Source organism: Anolis carolinensis, chromosome 2, assembly GCF_035594765.1.
Source record: "Anolis carolinensis isolate JA03-04 chromosome 2, rAnoCar3.1.pri, whole genome shotgun sequence".
NCBI classification, from domain to species: Eukaryota; Metazoa; Chordata; class Lepidosauria; order Squamata; family Dactyloidae; genus Anolis; species Anolis carolinensis.
Window position 1 is genome coordinate 121,627,028 of NC_085842.1, and position 19,335 is coordinate 121,646,362.

A 19,335-nucleotide genomic window follows, 5' to 3' on the forward strand; every position below is an offset into this window, starting at 1 on the left:
ATGGGGATAGCTACTGGCAAGCAAAATTAACAATGGATTGGGGAAAATATGTGAAACAAACACGAGTAGTCCATTCATGGTCATATACCTCTCTTCCATAGGTGTTGGAGAATACAACAGCAGTAAAATGTTTTACTACGCACAAGAAATCCATTCAACAACTCTGTGTTGTGCAGTAAACAGCAATGGAACAGAGAAATGTTCCTGTGATAATCCAATTTGAAAACAGGAATTGTTGCAGTCAGCTATCTTACATCAAATGCCTTTGGCTTATTTCTCCTCATGTTGTCCTCACAGTTTACAGATGGTGTCAGCACCCAGCCTCCACAGTGGCAGTATCAACCGACTTTTTGTTACCCTTTCCTTTGAGGAAACACAGCAGTGCTTCTTAAAGAGACGTGTTTTACATTCTGCAGAGAAGGTGCTGTAATCCATTTATACATTGTTCTGTGGGCCTATGCCTAGCCTCTATAAGCAAATGAAAACCAAAATAAATTGCCTATAATGACCTTTCCTTTCCTTTTTGAGACATAAATGAATAATTAGCACTATATACTGTGGTAAAGACAATATGTGCCTCCAAAAGCAACTGGTCATCCAGAGAACTAGACTATAGCTGCCAAGTACAAAATATCTTATGTCTTGAGGCAAGCCTATTTTTCTTTGTACCAAAAAACACCAAGGTTTAAAAACACTAACAACACATCCCAAGCCCATCACAATTGTTCATTATCACTTGCCATCACTTGAAATTGACCTTCTTTTAGCTCTCTAGAGGCCAACTCTTCAGATGTTGTTGCACTGCAAGTGCCAGCACTCCTTTTCATTGGCTTTGCTGACTAAAGTGGATGGGAGTTGCAGTCCAATAACATCTGGGCAGTTGCATGATTCCCCAGACCTTTTGTGGAGAGACCACCTTTACTTTACAATCTAAAATATTTATATATAAAATAATTGGCTTATCCTTTTACCACTGTAGGGTACCACTAGTGAACATTTAAGTGTGCAGGTTGGCAGTAAAGGCTGAAAACCATCAAATCACTTTGCACTGACATACAATAGAAAACAAATAATATTTAAATATGATTTAAAAGTACTAATCTTCGCTTGGGCTTCCAGACTGCGGTTCCTGCTCAGTAGCTTTCCTTTGGCAAGGAATGCTGGGACTTGCAATGCAACAATATGTCAAGGTCTAAATGTTCTCCATTCTTGGTATTTGTAAGATATGAGATTTCTGGTTCACAAAGTTGGGGATCTGAGATCCAGGAGACAAGCAAGTAGCATGAGGCCCAAGTGCATGGTTTAGCCAAGTAATTAAAAAGCTCCTCCCACTGCTACCATGGTTTTTGGATTATTACTATTCTTGGGCACTCTTTTAATAGGGAAAAACTGCTGGGGCTGGTCAAAGGATGCCTTTACTCTTAGTGACATGGAATCAGTCAATATTGTGCATAAGGGCAATAGGCTAGGCTTTTGAAAAGCTAATCAGGGAACAACCCTGTAATCAGGGAAGCTTAAAGAAATGAGAAGCTTCCATTGTCAGTACTAATGAGAGCTGAGCTGGAGGGAAGGTTTCTTTTTTATGCTCTATTTTATAACCTTGGCATTTTACTGTTGTTGCTCCAGTGTTTTATGCCACTCTTTTAATTAATTGTATTTTATATTTTATTGTTTGAAAGTTTTACTTCATAAGTGGTCTTGAAGGAGCTTTGCCTCCAAATGCAGCTGGAATATAGTTTAAATAAACGAATGAAAATATAATTTACAAAAGGCTGCTGTGAATCTAAAACAGCAGTGAGTCCCTGTATCTGACAATGAGCTAAGCTATTGTTCTGCCAAAGTCTTTCCCTTTATCTTGTAGGGTCAGTGGGTGTCTTGAGATATTACCTTATTTCTAATAAATCTGTTTTGACAGCTGTTGGAGATATAGAGCCAGTGAGCCACCTGCAAATTTAGAAATGTCAGCCTCAGCTATTCAAATAGGCAACTGGACTAAATGGAGAAGCTTCTGCACAAACATGCCTGACTAACAACAGGCAGATGTAATAAGTATTTTAAATAAGATCTCTGCGGATGCCCTCCTAGGGTGAATTGGAGCAAACTTCTCTAAAAGCCAATAGAGGCTTTAAAAGTCAGCAGGACAAAGGCTGAAAGTGAGAGTTCCACTTATTTCTTTGCAACCAACTTATTGGTTTGTGGAAAGTCACTCTCCTTTTTTCTAGAAACAAAAAATGCATGAGCTGGTTTAGCTGAACCAAGTACAGTGTTAGGTATTTTTATGGACAGAATAGGTATTCAGGTGGACACAGATTGTGGCAGGATTTCTGTATAGAAAAATTTCAATGTTTCAAAAATCCAATTTTCCATTGAATCTTGGGTGTGACCCTGGAATTGTCATGGTAGAACTTCATGGGACATATGCTGACAAAAATGTGTTTAGGATGAAGCACAACAATTCAATGACAACCAGCACAACTTTCCCACTTATGTCGGATTCTTGTTACTGTTGACTAAGAACACTTGAGTTGATTGACACTGCTCTTGGCACAATAATCATTATAAACACTTGGTATGATATAGGACTGTGAGGAAGGGAGATGATGGAACTGGGAAAAGTACAGTCCTGGTCTAAGAATATGAGATATAATTCTTCCCTTTACTTGCACAACCCAATTCTAAGTTCTGTCTTTTGGCTTGGATAAAATGATGGCATGGTGAGATAAGATGTAATGCTGGGAAATGTGTACATTATCACTATTGGTATTTTTATACGGCATTCAACAGTGGAGGCAGTCTTGTAAGTAGTGAAACTGAATTACCAAAAGCTATGTGATGCACATGGGCCACCTACAGATAACTTATGCAAACAAGTCGTCATGTATGCAGAAAAATATGACTGGGTACAGAAACATAGACACAACAACTTGAAAAAGCCTGAACAGGTGTGTTGCATTTTGGTAGTCATGGAATACAGAAGCATTTCATGGTAGTAGGGAGAAAGAAACCAAGAACTGGACCAAGGATGTGGTCTGTCTGGAAGGTGAGTATTAGTACAATGGGTTGCACTAAAGGAAGTCAGTCAGCAATCCAACCTAAATATGTAGTGTCATTTAACTGGGAGGGGATGTATGAAATTGTTTGCACCCTGATCTGATGCACAGAGAAGAGGAAGGTAAAGTGGCCATCTTCCCTATGCTGTCTCAGACACCTTGGTAGTTTGCTATAGTTGTATGCTTCCCATAAAACTGACAAGAGCTATATATAAACCTCCATATCAACAGGTACATTTATTTCCCTGAAAAATCCCCAATGGCTAATAAAGCAGCTGCTTCAGGAAACAGTTTAGGAGTTCTGTGTGAGTATCTTGATTAGTGCTTGTGGCTTTCAAGTAACTTTTAAGATCCCCCCTCCCCTCCAAGATACCTGCAATAGTAGATAATAGCAAAGCCTATATTTGACTATTTTTGGGGCTGGTAGCATATCATCAAATTGTATTAGAGGATAAACACTCTAGTTGTTTGAGCATGGTTCAGTGAATCTTTGGTTATCAAATCCATGGATAAGAAGATCTTACTGTACTGAATAAAGACATTTTAATTCTGTGGGCCATGGATGCCACTTTTTCTCTGTTTTAAGCAGTAAAAAAAAAGCAGTGTGGAAAATGCAATAGCATTTACTCAAATTCAACAAGCTATTTAAAATAGTGAGGCAGGAAGTCAGTGAAAAACAGGAAGAAGTTGCCTTTTGGTTGCTACATACAAACATTAATAGAGCCCTGGGCTCTCTTATCACTCCCATGACACTATTCTGCAATAGAAATCTCATTAAAGCAATTTAGAATTCTCTCTCTGAATCCCTCCCTCCATTCCTTCCTGAGCAGCTTAGTCATAGATGACAACTTGTTACTTTATTCATTATATTTAGCAAACCCAGCAGGAAGCCTACAGTATCTCAAGAGCCAGGTTCGAATTACAGGGCCAGTTTGTTAGCCGGATCCAACTGGATCTATGTGATATCACTGCTGTTTTCAAGCTCCATCTTATTTATTCAAATAGTAAACTATTTTTATTTTGTAGCAAATTAACTTTTGATGATCAATAGCTCTGGGAAATTGCTCAAGGTGACAGGGAATGGATGCCGGAATGCTTCATGCTTCTGCTGTGCTTCTCCTTCAACTCTCACCATGAACAGGGAAGGTGAACAAAATGTGGATTAATTTGAAGAAGGACCAGGGGAACTGACCAGGGAAGGATTTCAAACTCTGTTTGAATTAATTAATACATTTGGTGGTTGGATACAATCTGCCCAACAGATTGACCAACTAATAACATTGTATTAAAGAGGTGGTGCTGGTGAGCCCGAATCCAGAAAAATTCATTAATGAGTTGGAAATGAGTTTCTGACCCATTTCCAGTTCATTAGTGCCTTTCTGAACCTTCTCCAGCCTTTACAGAAGGCACTGCTATAGTCTGCCTCAACCATTTAGGCCAATTACAGACTGAGGGAGAAATGTTCATACAAAAGTTAGCTTGGGGTTCATTATCCTTGGATTCCATTAGATATTGCTGTCAGAACTTATTTGGTTGCTTTTTTGACTACGTTGTATAATTGCTAATGCTTATCATATTCATAACATACAATTAGCACATGAATGTTGTTGCATCTAATGCATTTAAAACAGAATGATACACAAGAAGCACAACACAAAAAGGCAAACACAACAAACAAACGGTAGCAAATGATAACAGGATTGCGGTCTTACCTATGTTTAAATTCTTTATTTCTTTACAGAAAGGGAACAGAAGGGGGTGGGGGGAGAAAGAGAAAACAGTTAGCTGAGGAGACCATAAAGCAAACATAGCATTTTGTCTTATTCAACAAGAGAAGATGGGCAAGGAAACCTCTTTTCAGCTTTAACCTGAGGTTACTTTAGGGATGAAGCACAACAAAAGGAGTTGCAGGCATTAGATAGTCCCCTGCTGGCATAGCCCCTTAAGGCATTTGTTGGGAAGAAACTTTCTAGATCATTGAAATAATGTCTTGTGGGAATCCTTGATTTTGACAGTGAAAGGAGTTGGCAGCTGTCTGTAGCAGGTTTACTGCAGTATAAACCTGACAGAAGTCAAATGAGGTAATATCCTTCCTAGGCAAACAATAGTATCATTTAGGATCTGCAAATTTTATTATTCACTTGCAGACTCCAGTTTACTTCAGATAATGGAAAACAGATGAATACATGCAGGCAGTAGTTTATGGATGTACTGTCATCCAAAGAAATGCATGCAATTCCATGGCAAGCATCTATCTTGAAGAATGAGTTTCCACATGTGGTTTGCTGACCCTCTGACCCTCATCTCAGAAATGATATCTATTGACTCAGACCAGCATAGGTCTCATATGACATCCTATCACAGAAAGCTCATACTTATCACATCCTAGCTTTTCTCGCTCACTCACTCTCTTTAAGACCAGAAATATATTCACACAATTGCTTTTCATTTTCTTTCTTTTTACTGATTTTTTTGTAGGGAAACCCAGTTTCTGCCCAGACACAAACAAATACAGTTATTGATAACAAACTGAAATAGAAACAAACTTAAGAATGACAAAACACACTCCACACGTACAGAATCTAACCCGTTATCATTCATTTTGTATTGACCTTTACATACTCTGTGTAATGTGTGTGTATGTCTAGCAAAGCCTGCCTGTTCAACTATATTCCTAAGAATACAAAATAAGCCTGAGCAGTTTAGCATCCTTTTCTTACAATAATGAGCTTCTGGTAAGCCCATATTGACGAAGCAACATCTCTCCCTCAGAATTTTACAAAATCCCTCAAGCAGCATAGGCCATGTCCAAACGTTATTTTTTCCCCAAGCTCTTGCTAATATCCACTGATAAACGTATTTATTTTTGGGGTTGTTGTATGTCTTTCGGGCTGTGTGGCCATGTTCCAGAAGCATTCTCTCCTGACGTTTCGCCCACATCTATGGCAGGCATCCTCAGAGGTTGTGAGGTACCTCACAACCTCTGAGGATGCCTGCCATAGATGTGGGCGAAACGTCAGGAGAGAATGCTTCTGGAACATGGCCACACAGCCCGAAAGACATACAACAACCCTGTGATCCCGGCCATGAAAGCCTTCGACAACACGTATTTATTTTTCAACCTCACCTAATCCAATGACAATCCAATGGTTTATTATATACAAGTCCATAAATTAAATCGTTTATTTATTGTTATAAAATAGCATTTATTTTTAGAGTGCAGGCCTTGTTATTTATTTTTTCGTTTTTCAAATTTCCTAACCAAAAGGTTGGTGGTTCGAATCTGGAGAGTGGGGTGAGCTCCCGCTGTTAGCCTCAGCTTCTGCCAATCTAGCAGTTCAAAACCATGCAAATGTGAGTAGATCAATCTGTACTGCTTCGGTGGGAAGGTAACGGTGCTCCATGCAGTCATATTGTCCTCTTAACCTTGGGGGTGTCTACAGACAATGGCAGCTCTTAGAAATGGAGATGAGCATCAACCCCCAGAGTCAGACACGACTAGACTTAATGTTGGGGGAAAACCTTTATCTTTACTGAAGATTATAGAATTTAAAGGAGATGGACTGAGATGCCAGTATAGATTAGGTGAACACACAAGACTATGTTACACTAAATCAGGCTACCTTATCTGCAAAACATTTTCATGAAGGATGCAAGAAAAACTCAATTTTAAAGAAAAACTCAAAAGTATCTTGCAAATTAAAAAAAGCAATAGTAAAATCATTCATATACCAGACCCCATTGATGCCTTTGCGATTACTACTTATTACTGCTATGCTTTTTGCCTTTATATTCTATTGCTTCTTTCTTTTATACTTTCCTTTGCCTATTTCATCTGGTTTTTTCCCCATCACTCCTTCCCCCTTGTAAATGTTATCTACTTTTGAAGGAGTTTAATCTTTCTACTGCCTCTCTTTCATTCCTTGTTTGCTTCCTTCTCAGTTTCTTAATATCTAAGTATTTTCTCCTTGTATGTAAGTATTTTCTCGTATCTACTCCCTCTTCTTCACAGTTCTTCCTTTCTTTCTCCCTGCATAACCTTTATCACTTATCTACTTTCTCCCCTAAAATATGCAAATCTGCCTTTTATAATCTGGATGATTTTAAATAGTGTTACACTCATGTTTAACTAACACCATCCACCTTGTGTTTGGGGAAGATCCCATCTGATGCCAGAGGAGTCCCTTGGAAAATAATACAGCAAACCCCACAGCTTCATCTTCTGTTTCAATCCTCCCAGGAAGGGAAAATTCAGGTTCAGAATGCAGCTCAAGGTAAAAGGTAAAGGTTTCCCCTGACGTTAAGTCCAGTCATGTCTGACTCTGGGGGTTGGTGCTCATCTCCATTTCTTAAGCCGAAGAGCCGGCATTGTCCGTAGACACCTCCAAGGTCATGTGGCCGGCATGACTGCATGGAGCGCCGTTACTTTCCCGCTGGAGCAGTACCTATTGATCTACTCACATTTGCATGTTTTCGAACTGCTAGGCTGGCAGGAGCTGGGGCTAACAGCGGTCGCTCATTCAGCTCCCGGGATTTGAACCTGGGACCTTTTGGTCCGCAAGTTCAGCAGCTCAGTGCTTTAACACACTTCGTCACCGGGGCTCCAGCAGCTCAAAGCACCCCTGAATTATTCACTGTTTACACATTCAGTTGTAATTGTGGGTGGGACTAATGGCTGTGAGTGCTAGCATGCCATAAAGAAAGAGGAGGTGTAGATGGATTTGCAGCTGTGGGCTTACCTTAATTCCAAAATGCTGGTGACGTTCCTAGAGGGAAAGATGCGCCGGATGTAGTTAAAATCCCCAACAAAGAGGCTGCCATCGATTCCTACAGCAAGGGCCACAGGGGCCAACAACTTGTTTCCTTCAGCAAGCCCATTACAACTTGGGCAGGAGATACTTCTTCGACGCCCATTTCCCATGATGCTGGTGATCACTGTTGGCTGCTGAGTTAGAAACTGATTCTCTCCATTGCCTTTGTGTAGAATACCTAACAATGAATAGAGATGAGGCATTTCAATTTATGTTTTATTAATTTCATGTTGCTGTTTGGTAACAGTTTCACTGTCTTGAATTTTTAATCTCTGTTAGTTGCTTTTAACACATTGTTATATAAATCATCTGGTGAGGACTTGGTATCAGATGGTCTTAAATATTACTATGCAAGTATAAAATAAAGTAACCAACAAATCAGGAGCTGTAAAATACCATTCTTTTGCTGCCTTTTACTGTGAAAGATTGGTCTTGCCCTCAACTCCTATTTCAGTCTACACCATATTAGTTTATGTCCCTTGCTTTCCACTGTTTAGGTACCATTCAACTCGTTTTCTGCTTTCCTATAGATCTGTTGTCACCACAAACACCTGAGAGATTATAAGCAAATTCATCACTGAAATCAGAGTGACTTTCTTAGCCCTTCCCTATTCTTGTCATCCATTAAGGTAACTGTTTTGAGTGCAGTTACACTCTAGAATCGATGTAGTTTGACATCACATTGATATGGCTCAGTGCTATGAAATCTTGGGGTTTGTAGTTTCGTAAGGCACCAGCACTCTTGGGTAGGAAAGGCTAAAGATTTATAAAACTACAGCTTCCATCATTCCATAGTATTAAGCCATGACAGTACCAGATATGCATGTTTCCTCCTCATATGGACACAAGAAAATACAATAACAATTCTTCCTCTGACACTGATTTTGTCCCCTTGGTATAAGAAAGATTTTTGCACATTTTCAAAACTCATATTTGTCCATTTCTGCAAAATTCAAAATTGGAATATACATGACTGTGTTGCATAGACCAAAGCTTGTTAAACTGTGGGTCGTGACCAGAAATGAGGTTGCTTAACTGAATTTGAGGATCAAGAAAAATATGGCCATAAGGTGGAGAAGTCACATCAGCAGCTGTAGCTGCCTGTAATCCATGCAGCAGTGGCAGAAGTAGTGAGTGGTGAGCCCCAGTTCTTTCTCCAGTACTACCTGATGACGTTGCCCAAGGAAGAGACCTGCCTGTCAACTCCCACAAGCAGCTGCTAGGCAGGGTAGGAAGGGTTCTGCTGCTGTCCAAGGAGGAAAAAAAGAAGCCAAGGCCAGGTTGCTGAGGTAAGGGAAAGGGGCTGGGTCAAGGCAGCCAGCCACATAGATGAGGGAGAAAGAAACTAGGAGAAAGAGGAGTGTGTGGGTTGGGAAAATGTAGGGTTGATATGTAAAGGTAAAGGAGGAGGAGAAAACTCCTACGAGCCCCTCTAGAAATTTAGTGCCCTTTCTCCTCCCCAACTGCTCCACCTTAAAAACGGTGGCATAGACACTGAAAACTGGGAAGTCCTGGCCCGTGAGTGCTCTAATTGGAGGTCAGCTGTGACCAGCAGTGTTGCGGACTTCAAAGAGGCACGAATGGAGGGCTTAAGGGAGAAACGTGCCAAGAAGAAGGCCCGTCAAGCCAACCCTGACCAGGACCGACTTCCACCTGGAAACCGATATCCTCACTGTGGGAGAACATGCAGATCAAGAATAGGTCTCTTCAGCCATCTTCAGTGACTTTTGTTGGTTTAAGATGCTTGCCTATGTAATAATAGACCCACTGATCTGCCCTCTTATTGTCACTATTGTCATTTATAGTACTTCATTGACTATGTCAATTATGTAACTATCTCCCCCCCAACTTGACACATTCACCTTTTGGCCCAGACTTGTGTTTGATATACCTGTTTTAACATTTTATCTTGTAAGATTGTCCTTTTCGATTGTTTTACTGATATTGTTGATTTATTGTTGTAAATTTGTGGGTTTTTTTTAATTTTATATTGTGATGTTGGGCAAGGCCCCATGTGAGCTGCCCCGAGTCCCTTCGGGGAGATGGGGCGGGGTACAAGAATAAAATTATTATTATTATTATTATTATTATTATTATTATTATTATTATTATTATTATTATTATCTATGGATCCATCCCCAAAACAACAGAAATGGAGGACCATCATCCTCGGCCTACAAGGGATCGCCTAAGTAAGTAAGCTCCACATTGCTTGAAGGAAATCTGATTTCCCCCTTTGTTATTTTAACAATTACAGCTTAATCTTCCTACAGAGCATGGCTTGGAATAGGCTGGGTGTTCCGTATCCGTGGATTAAAGCACACACTTTGCCATTTCTATAAGGGACACCGTTTTACTATATGATTGTATACCGCGGGACTTGATTAGTATACCTGTTTTATATAGTTAAAAATGTCTTGGGCAAAAAGGAGGCAGGAGTGGAAAGAATTAAATACAAATTAAGCTGGATTGATTTTTGCATCCTTTTGATCAACCTACCTGGCTTTTCTATCTGATGGGTAAGCAAGTGCTTAGGTATAGAAGGGGAAAGATACTAGTTTTTCAATGGCATTACATATATCTGATCAAAGCTAGAAAGTGACACCAATAAAATGACAGCCCAGGTGCCTTTGGATGTTTTGAGAGTAACTCCGACAATGCAGCCTGCACCTAAAGCTTTAGAAGCACAAATGAAAATAACTGAACTTACCGCTTTTTACGTTAAGCACATGATGCTTATCCAAAGACCAGCCTCCAAGTTTTGAGGGGTCAAGTTCAAATCCTTGCAGCAAGGCAGTCCTTTTCTCCCATAAAATTAGACTGGGACAGGTTTCATACTCATATCCCACAGACACTGAAAACAGATGCAGATATATGTGTGTACATATAGTTATCTACTTTGATGTGCTAATATTAAATTCAGATACTTGACAACATTTGACCCCTAAATTTAATTCATTTGTTCTCTGGAGAACCTGGGTGTTGGGGGGAAAACAACTGATTTAATGAGGGGGGAAATCTGCTATGATGACTTCCCAGATTTTATTTTTAATTAGCTGTGTGATTTCAGTTGTAGTGAGATGTAATATCTACTCTCCATCTTTTATTTATTTGATCATGAAAAAAATGTTGAGAACAGCACAGTAGAAATATATTAAATGATGCAATAAATATATGTTAATGGAGTATCTGCAGAAAAAGAGTGCTATCATGTGGAGACCTTTGAAAATATGAAATTACAAGTGATAGCTTTTGCCAAATTGACTTTTGTTGCTCCAATTTTAATATGAACCCAGTTATTAGTTACTGTAATGGTTATGGATTTTGAAGAAGTCTTCACACATTATGTGCCAGGAAATGTGTTTGCCACTGCACTTACACACAGCAGGAAGACATGGCCAATGCCAGTTCCTTGCCACATGTATCAGCATGATGCACATTCTGGTAAATGTAGCGCGTGTTATGAGTATTTTATATTTTTAGCATACACATAACATGTTTTTCATATATGGCTGCTTAATAATATATTCAAAAAGTTAGCATGTTTGAACATATAACAAGGACTGAAAGGACCTTGGTGCAACATATTGTTAAGCTCTGAAGCTGAGTTATGGCCTAGTTAGGCTCTTTCTAAGTCTCATTGTTCCATTAAAATGGGATAACTCTGCATAGACTTCCCTGAGATTCCCAAGATACAAAGGTGATAAAGCAATAAACTGTGCCCTGATAAAATCTAAAGGGATACATAGGCACACAGAAGCCAAACATTAAATTACCCATTTTGCCTCCCCAGTGTCCCCGTCCCTATCTTCAATTGGTAAATGATGCAACAATAACATCATTGAAGAATGGCAAAATTCTCTTATCTTTATCACACAGAGAACAGCTATCTATATTACAAAAGTAAAAATATATGTGGATGGTATCTGGACCAAATTTGGTACACATATCATTATGCATCATTATACAACTTAAAATACTGAAGTTTTTTTTTGAGGGGGGGGGGGGGCTGATAGAGGATGATGGGAGTTGGGGTTCAGCCACATCCAAAGAGCTGCATAAATCATGCTCACAATGGATATGGACCAAACTTGGTACACATACCTCTCATAATTCAGCTTTAAATATTGGTGGGGTGGGGATGCCTGATAGAGGATGATGATGGTTGGAGTCCCACCACACTGAGTATTTCTAAAAAGTAGCATTATGAAATACCTAACCCAGGTAATACCTATACACATGCTAGCATGATATAAAGTGAACCATCTGTGTGAAATGTGTGAAAACTCAAAAGCTTGGTTCACATCATTCTCCACAATGCACTGGAAACAAAAAAATCTAGGTTTACATAGAGGCCTATTCACATTGCAGGATATTGCATTTCCAAAGTTCCTTCTTCATGCTTTTCTACTCGATTATTTCTCAATTAATTCTATGACATACCAGATCTCTTGGAATGGAAACAAAAGGGTGGGATCATGCTTGTAAGCTGGTAATAAGGGCTTCATCATTTAATTATAAAAAAATTATCAGGAAATATTTTCTTTAACTGGTTATTATGACACTTGAAATTCAAATTGTGTACAATTTGATGGCGTACCTACAGCATCCGAGAGCCCATAAACCTTCTGACCATAGGCATCCGCTTTGTCCCAAATAAAAGTATATGCCAAATTGGGAGATGCTTGGAACGACTTTTGAAAAAGATGGCCTTCCACTGCTACCATCAGGTGAACTTTAATTAAGTTCAGAGGCACAAGAGACTGTGTCATGGTGATCTTAAGCAAAGATTTGTATCCAGCAGTCCGTGAACTCAGATAACAGAGTTTTATGTTTGCACTGGGGATTTCAATTTCTTCATGAAGAACCTGAATGAGAAACAAGATGATACATTCATTGTGAACTTTATGGAAGGGGCTCTTAAACTCATGGGTTATATTTATGGATTAAAGATTTTTTTTGTTGCTGGGAAGTTTTAGGTTGGCCTTCTTATGCACAATTTAAGATATGACTTCTGTATTAATAATGTTTCAACCACCGTTTAAATTTTACACTGCTAACAAAAGCATAAATAAGAACCACAGGTTTTATTGCTAGTTATGTGCCAGAAGACCACAAGAGCCTGTAATTATATGAACCTGCAACTTCCATTGACAACCAGCATAAACCAACAGGGAAAGAGAAAGAGAAAAGGCCCTGAAAAATAATACAAATAGCAATGGAAATGCTGAAAATGTCCCCAACCAACTATGTACCCTTGCTCAGGTAAAAAGAAAAGAAAAACGAATTGTTCTCAGTTGCATGCAATTTTTTGGCATCCTGTGGACCGATAGCAGGGGAGAAGGCCAAGGTTTTTGAGATAAAAAGGAGTGTTGGGTAAGTGGGTGGGGGGGTCTGTCCCCATCTGTTTTCCTCACCTCCCCAAGTTCTTTTTCTTTTCAAGCTGATATTTAATATATTGGCTGCAAAAAACACATTTAGGGTGGAAGAGGTTTCAAAGAGGTAATGCCCACCTTGAGTGTTCTTTTTGCTGCTACTAAAGTTATTCCTCTTCCTTATATGTGATTGCTGTGAGGTCTAAGCATACTGATCTACTGTCACTATATCCAGTCTTTCTTGCATGGATCCAAGCTGGTGGAGCATATCTGTAGTTGTTGAGAGAAGCAACAACCTTTTGTTCTTCTCAGCTCCAAGCTCCTGGGCCCAGCTCTGTGTCATTGTGGCCAACTACAGTTTGCCAGTTTGCCCTTGAAAACTCAAGGAAGAGAAACAGCTGTACTCAGACAAGGGCAGAAGCTGCCTCTTAGCTCCTGGGTGCACAAGGGCAGCTGGGATTGGGGAATAGAGCTGTGCTTTCAGGGGAATTACCTAGGGAGGGACCCCCTTTTGCAATGGCCTTAAAAGTACTTACAGTGAAGTAACTGGGGTTTTGACCAATGTAAGCCACCTACACAATTCCAGCCAATGAGAAAAAATGGAAACAACCATAATGTATTCTGTGTGCAAATGAACAAGTGAGTAAATAGTATAGTGGCTCTATCTCTTGAATTAATTAACGCTGGTAAGTTAACGAATGTATTCATACCTAGAACAAGCAAATGTTGACTCAGGAATCCAGTACTATGAAGACAGACAAAAGATGAAACACAAGTCTAACACATGTACTGTGCTGAGCTTCTTCAAGAACACCACAAGATACATGTGGAAGACACTCATTTCTGCCTTTATTGATGTGACAATATTTTGAGTCCCTAACAGTTTTGTATCCCATTCTGTACAGAAAAGTAATGCCAGAAATGATCCACAAATAATGTCTAGACAGGTATTGCTTTTGCAGCTTCATTTTCTGAAGTTTAACAAAGGAATGAAAGCTTTTCCTCACAAAGAGAGCCAATTTCCACTTTATGCAGTGGCAACAATTGCTGCATTTATATTGGAGTTTCCTGGAAAGTTTACATCTAATGTGAAAGGAAAATAAATGTATATAAGCACATGTACCAGTGACTCAATGTCAAGCATGTCATCTAATGTCTGCTATATGGCTCTTGAGTGTTTGAATATATTCATCACATTTCACACATTGTATGTTCTTCACTAGCATAAATGCAGAAAACATGCCTAGTCCTACCAAATCTGAAATATCTGAATAAGAAAGGTTTTAATAGGGCACAGGGTGGCAAAAGACTGAGTGCTTATAATCTACGTTTTTACATTTACATTTGATACCTGGGTCTCTGGAACAATGGGGTTTTGACTAGGAGAAGCACTGAAGAATGTGGAAAGTGGTGATGAAATTATAACAGGATCAGGACGGATAAAACCACTAAGGTCACAGCTAGGAATAGAGTTCTCTTCAGTCTTCATTGCAAGTGTATCCATGGCGTAGAAACTGTTCCATGGCAGCCAGACTGTCCTCTCTTGGCTCATGAACGGGGCTCGCTCAAAGTGTAGAGTGAGAGATGCTCCTCCATTTGCAATCAAGTCAAACCTAGGAAAACATAGAGCCCACATCATGGATAGTTCTACAATGATGCAAAGGAAGAACAATGAAGGTCATAAAGATTAAACTGCAAAATAAAGTGTGGCTATTGGATGCTACTGCAGGAACAGTTCTATTCTTTAATAGAGCAGAAATAATTTTGTTGGTTAATTGTTTCAATACACATCTGTTTCTGTAGGAGTAACCATAGACGGAGATGGAGAAGAGATCTTGTAACACATGCAGTGCACAGACACAATAGGCCCTGAAGCCATGCCTATACTGTACTCCCTGGGTCTGCCTTCCCTTTTAAGAACCTAAGTGTTGCAATCCAAGAAAGGCTCTAAATGTGATAATTCTCAGCAAGCTCACAAAAATAAAATTCACAGGCTTCCTTGTGACAAAACATGAAAGCAAAGCAGTTTTAAAAATGATTAAAATGAGTTGTACAGACGTGCCTTTAAAAGAATGCAAAAGACAACATCTACAAAATACCACCAGATACATAATGTTAACTAGAGCTTTTGTGGTTTAATCCTAACAGTGACAGAGATATATTTTCATTAGAAAGGCTGTGGCAGATGGCAGAGAAAGAGCAATGATGAAAATGTGCATGCCTGTCCTCTATCCTGGATCGCTTTCAAAAAGAAAGGGAATGCTTCCCCCAGAATTTTAAAATTCTAAGCATTTGCTCTAAGGAAACCTGATCAATCTGTGATTTTCAAAATAGGAATTGTACAAAATGGGAAATGTGACAAGCCTCTGACAGAGAAGAGCTGAGATCCTGCCCAGTAGTTGCTGAATTAGATCAATTGGACATCTCATCTCCAATCACTTAATTCAAGAAACATTCTAATTTTTGCATGATAGACTCTTCTAAGAAGGACAGATACAACTCAACTCATTTACAACAAGACTGGTACCTAGGATCAAATTCTGGAGGATCACCAGTCCTTATCAGCTATAGGTCAGTCAAAGCCTACCAGAGACATCCACTGAAATCTACAGCTCTGCCTAGACAATGACATTTATCACCAGATGATTTTTTTTTTTTGGGGGGGGGGGATAAGATTGATTTTGTTTACAATCAACCACCCTTCTTGAACGTAGCAGTAACAACAGGCATAGCAACAAGCCCATGTAGCAACTTTAGACATAAATTCTATCTCAAAACATTACATGATAAAATAATTTTACCCATAACACCAGAGAGTCACGACAATGTGATATGTGATATAATTTCCTTCCCCTTAATATTATAATCCCTCACCCAGAAAGAATTCATTGGCAACCATGGGATCATGAGATGTCTGGGGACATATCCATTCAACTCAACCCCAGGAGCCCACACTTACCAATTTCCTGAAACAAGAATTGACCATAAAATATATTTCTGGTTGGAGCGGGGGAAGGGGGAGAAGAGAGTATTTATTTATTCAATATCCTGCTTTTCTCGCCTTGCAACACAGGATTCAAGCAGGATTACAATTTAAAAAAATGAAAGAACGATTCAGTTTAAAAGCTCTAGTTAAAAACAGTTTTAAAAACACATTTAAAATGTAAAAAACAAACAAACTGGAGACCGAAGACCCCCATTTAACAATCTGTCTGCTACAAACCAAATGCCTGCCTAAATAAAAATGTTTTTGCCTACCAGGGGAATAACTACAGGGAAGGAGCCAACCAAAACTTCTGTGGAACAGAGTTCGACAAATTAATATCTGAAAATAACCTTAACATGGATAAGCACAGCTTCCTGAAGTCTTTTGTGATTCTCCATTTTGTTGATGAAATATTTTTCAGTATTAAGAAAGAATTTGGACAAGGCTATATTGGAGGTCTTGGTTTGAATGCCGTAATTTGCTTTGGTATGATGGGATGTCCTACTCACCTCCCAACTGCTGTTTGTTAAACTGCTATTGATTAGATCAGCAGTTGTCAAACTGTGCTCTGTGCTCCCCCTCTCCAAGCTTTTCCTCCTCTTTCCTGCTCCTCCCCTTCCTGCCTCCTTCTATGCCAAAAGCCTTTTTCTTGCTTCCAAAACCTTATTTCCCTCCCACCTCTTAGGGAGTACTTTGATTATGCTTTTCTTGTATGGCAGAAAGGGGTTGGACTGGATGGCTCTTGGGGTTGCTACTACTACTACTACTACTACTACTACTACTACAAAGGATGGGTGGCCATCTGTTTTGGGTACTTTGATTGTGCTTTTCCTGCATAGCAGTAGAGGGTTGGACTGGACAGCCCCTGGGGATCTTCCATTGAAACACTGTTAATTTTATGTTGCCTAAAATTATTCTTCATTTTAATATTGTATTGTTCTTTCTTTCCTTTTTTGCACTACAAGCGAAGTATGTGCAGTGCGCATAGAAATTTGTTCATTTTTAAAAGTTAGTTCACACAAACACTCTCCATCCCTCTGCCACTGGCCCGGCCCATCTGTCAAATTTTTAAACACAATGTGTCAAAAAGGTTGTCCATACATTATGTGTAATATAATATATAATATAACATATAAACATTTATTGGAGCTCCATGAGAAACTTTTGCCTCAAAAAGGGCTCTGCAGCTTTTTTTGTGTGTGTGTGTGTGTCAGGAGCGACTTGAGAAACTGCAAGTCGCTTCTGGAGTGAGAGAATTGGCCGTCTGCAAGGATGTTGCCCAGGGGACGCCTGGATGTTCTGATGTTTTACCATCCTTGCGGGAGGCTTCTCTCACGTCCCTGCATGGCGCTGGAGCTGACAGAGGGAGCTCATCCGCGCTCTCCCTGGGTGGGATTCGAACCTGGCAGCTTGCACATCAGCAGCCCAACCTTCAAGTCACAAGGCTTTAACTCACTATTCCACCGGGGGCTCCTGGCAGCTGAAAAGGTTTGAGAACCCCTGGTTTAGATAAACATCCTTGTCTAATGTTCTGCCTTTCACATTTCTATCTTCCACCGCTTCTCACCACCTAAGGATGTTTATCAATATCTGCCAGCAGAGGCAACACTCCAAATGTTTCACAAAGTAAACTGGAATCCGTTGACAGATTGTGTCAAATCACAATTGTTAGTTTTTAGTGCACTACTAGACCCTTCATTGCTTTATTTGCTGTAACAGACTGTGGAAATATTCATTACTTTTTTTTCCTCTTCAGAAATGTAAAATAATTTCATATTATATTGCGATGGACTTGCTTTTAAAATCCTGTTCCCGTGATCCCAGGGACCTGAGAGCTGCAATGTGCTTTAACAAGTTGTTTCTTTCCTTCTCCAAAACCCATAGAAAAGTCCAAACACTTATTTTCTTGATTCATAAAGGCCTGTCAATGCAAACCTCTACTGTGAACATAAGAGCTTCTGTTAACAGCCCTTGTAAAATAATGAAAATGTGTTCATGAAATATGGTAATACAATGAATGGTGAGGCACTTGCAATGTGAATGACCCTTAAAAAGCAATGCAAGGGCATTCAGGAAACACAATAAAGTTTTGAACAGCAGGTAGCTTTAAAGAAACTGTATAATGAAACAATACTAAGGCAAAGCGACCTAAAATTGTGAACCAGAAACTGTGAAATGTATTCACAAAAATGTATTAAGATCAATAATGGGTGACTAAAAAAATGAGTCAAACTATAAAAAAAATCATAAATTCTCAGAAGCAATATATGTTGAATGCTGAAAGACGTGAATGGTAAACAGCTCAATGTTTACAAACATATCAATCTAAAGGAGGCTCACTGAATGGTATGTGATATAAAAACACCCATATCTGAGAGAGATAGGTTCCTGGATTTTCCATGGAAACACGAAACTGCAGATAGTAACAAACCCAATTGATATGAACTTCTGGTGGAAGCCTATCCCTGGAGGAACTAGAAAATGCCTAAAGAGAACATCTCACTAGCATTTCTAAATCCTACAGTGTGACTCTATGGTCAACATTTGATAGAAACATATTATAGAATTGTGCTGGAAGATATAGAAAATGCCTAGAGAGAACATACATTTTTGGTTGTGGGTAAGAGAAACTGTGAGAATCAGTTCCATGGATATATCATCATCATCATCAACATCAACATCATCATCATCATCATCATCATCATCATCATCATCATTTAATTACTTATTAATTGCTCTCCATCCAAGATGCTCTAGGTGATTTACAAGATAAAATTGTAAAGGATAAAAACATACATACAAATATTGATAAAATTAACATAGATCAAAAGCTCTAGTAAAGAGCCAGGTCTTGAGTGCTAGGGTAAAAGGCCCTAACTCACGCATGGCTCTCATATAGGGTGGCAAGGCATTCCATAAGGCAGGGGCAGAAATAGAAAAAGCTCTGAGTCTGGTCCAAGTGCACTTCTCTAGGACCCGGCATATAAAGTAAGTCGCGTTGGGATGGTCGTTGTATGGGTTGTAATGTAGTCCAGATATGCACACCAAAGAAGTTTATTTGAAAAGCATCTTGAATGTACTTTTATAAGAAGTCTATCCACACAATGACACTT

General features: G+C 39.3%; 1 protein-coding gene across 18 annotated transcripts in view; it reads right to left on the reverse strand.

The window, feature by feature from the left end:
• The window catches only part of tenm2 (teneurin transmembrane protein 2), a 1,150,537-nt gene that overhangs the window by 56,078 nt on the left and 1,075,124 nt on the right, over positions 1 to 19,335 (reverse strand). For 16 of the 18 annotated variants that reach the window (XM_062973910.1, XM_062973906.1, XM_062973905.1 and 13 more), the window contains 5 exons: positions 14,588 to 14,849; positions 12,462 to 12,729; positions 10,572 to 10,715; positions 7,790 to 8,039; positions 4,763 to 4,783 (listed from right to left, as the gene is read on the reverse strand). In XM_062973910.1, the coding sequence (XP_062829980.1) occupies positions 4,763 to 4,783; positions 7,790 to 8,039; positions 10,572 to 10,715; positions 12,462 to 12,729; positions 14,588 to 14,849 (945 nt within the window). The remainder of the gene's footprint in view (positions 1 to 4,762; positions 4,784 to 7,789; positions 8,040 to 10,571; positions 10,716 to 12,461; positions 12,730 to 14,587; positions 14,850 to 19,335) is intronic. The other 2 variants (XM_062973904.1, XM_062973901.1) reach the window with 1 other exon arrangement.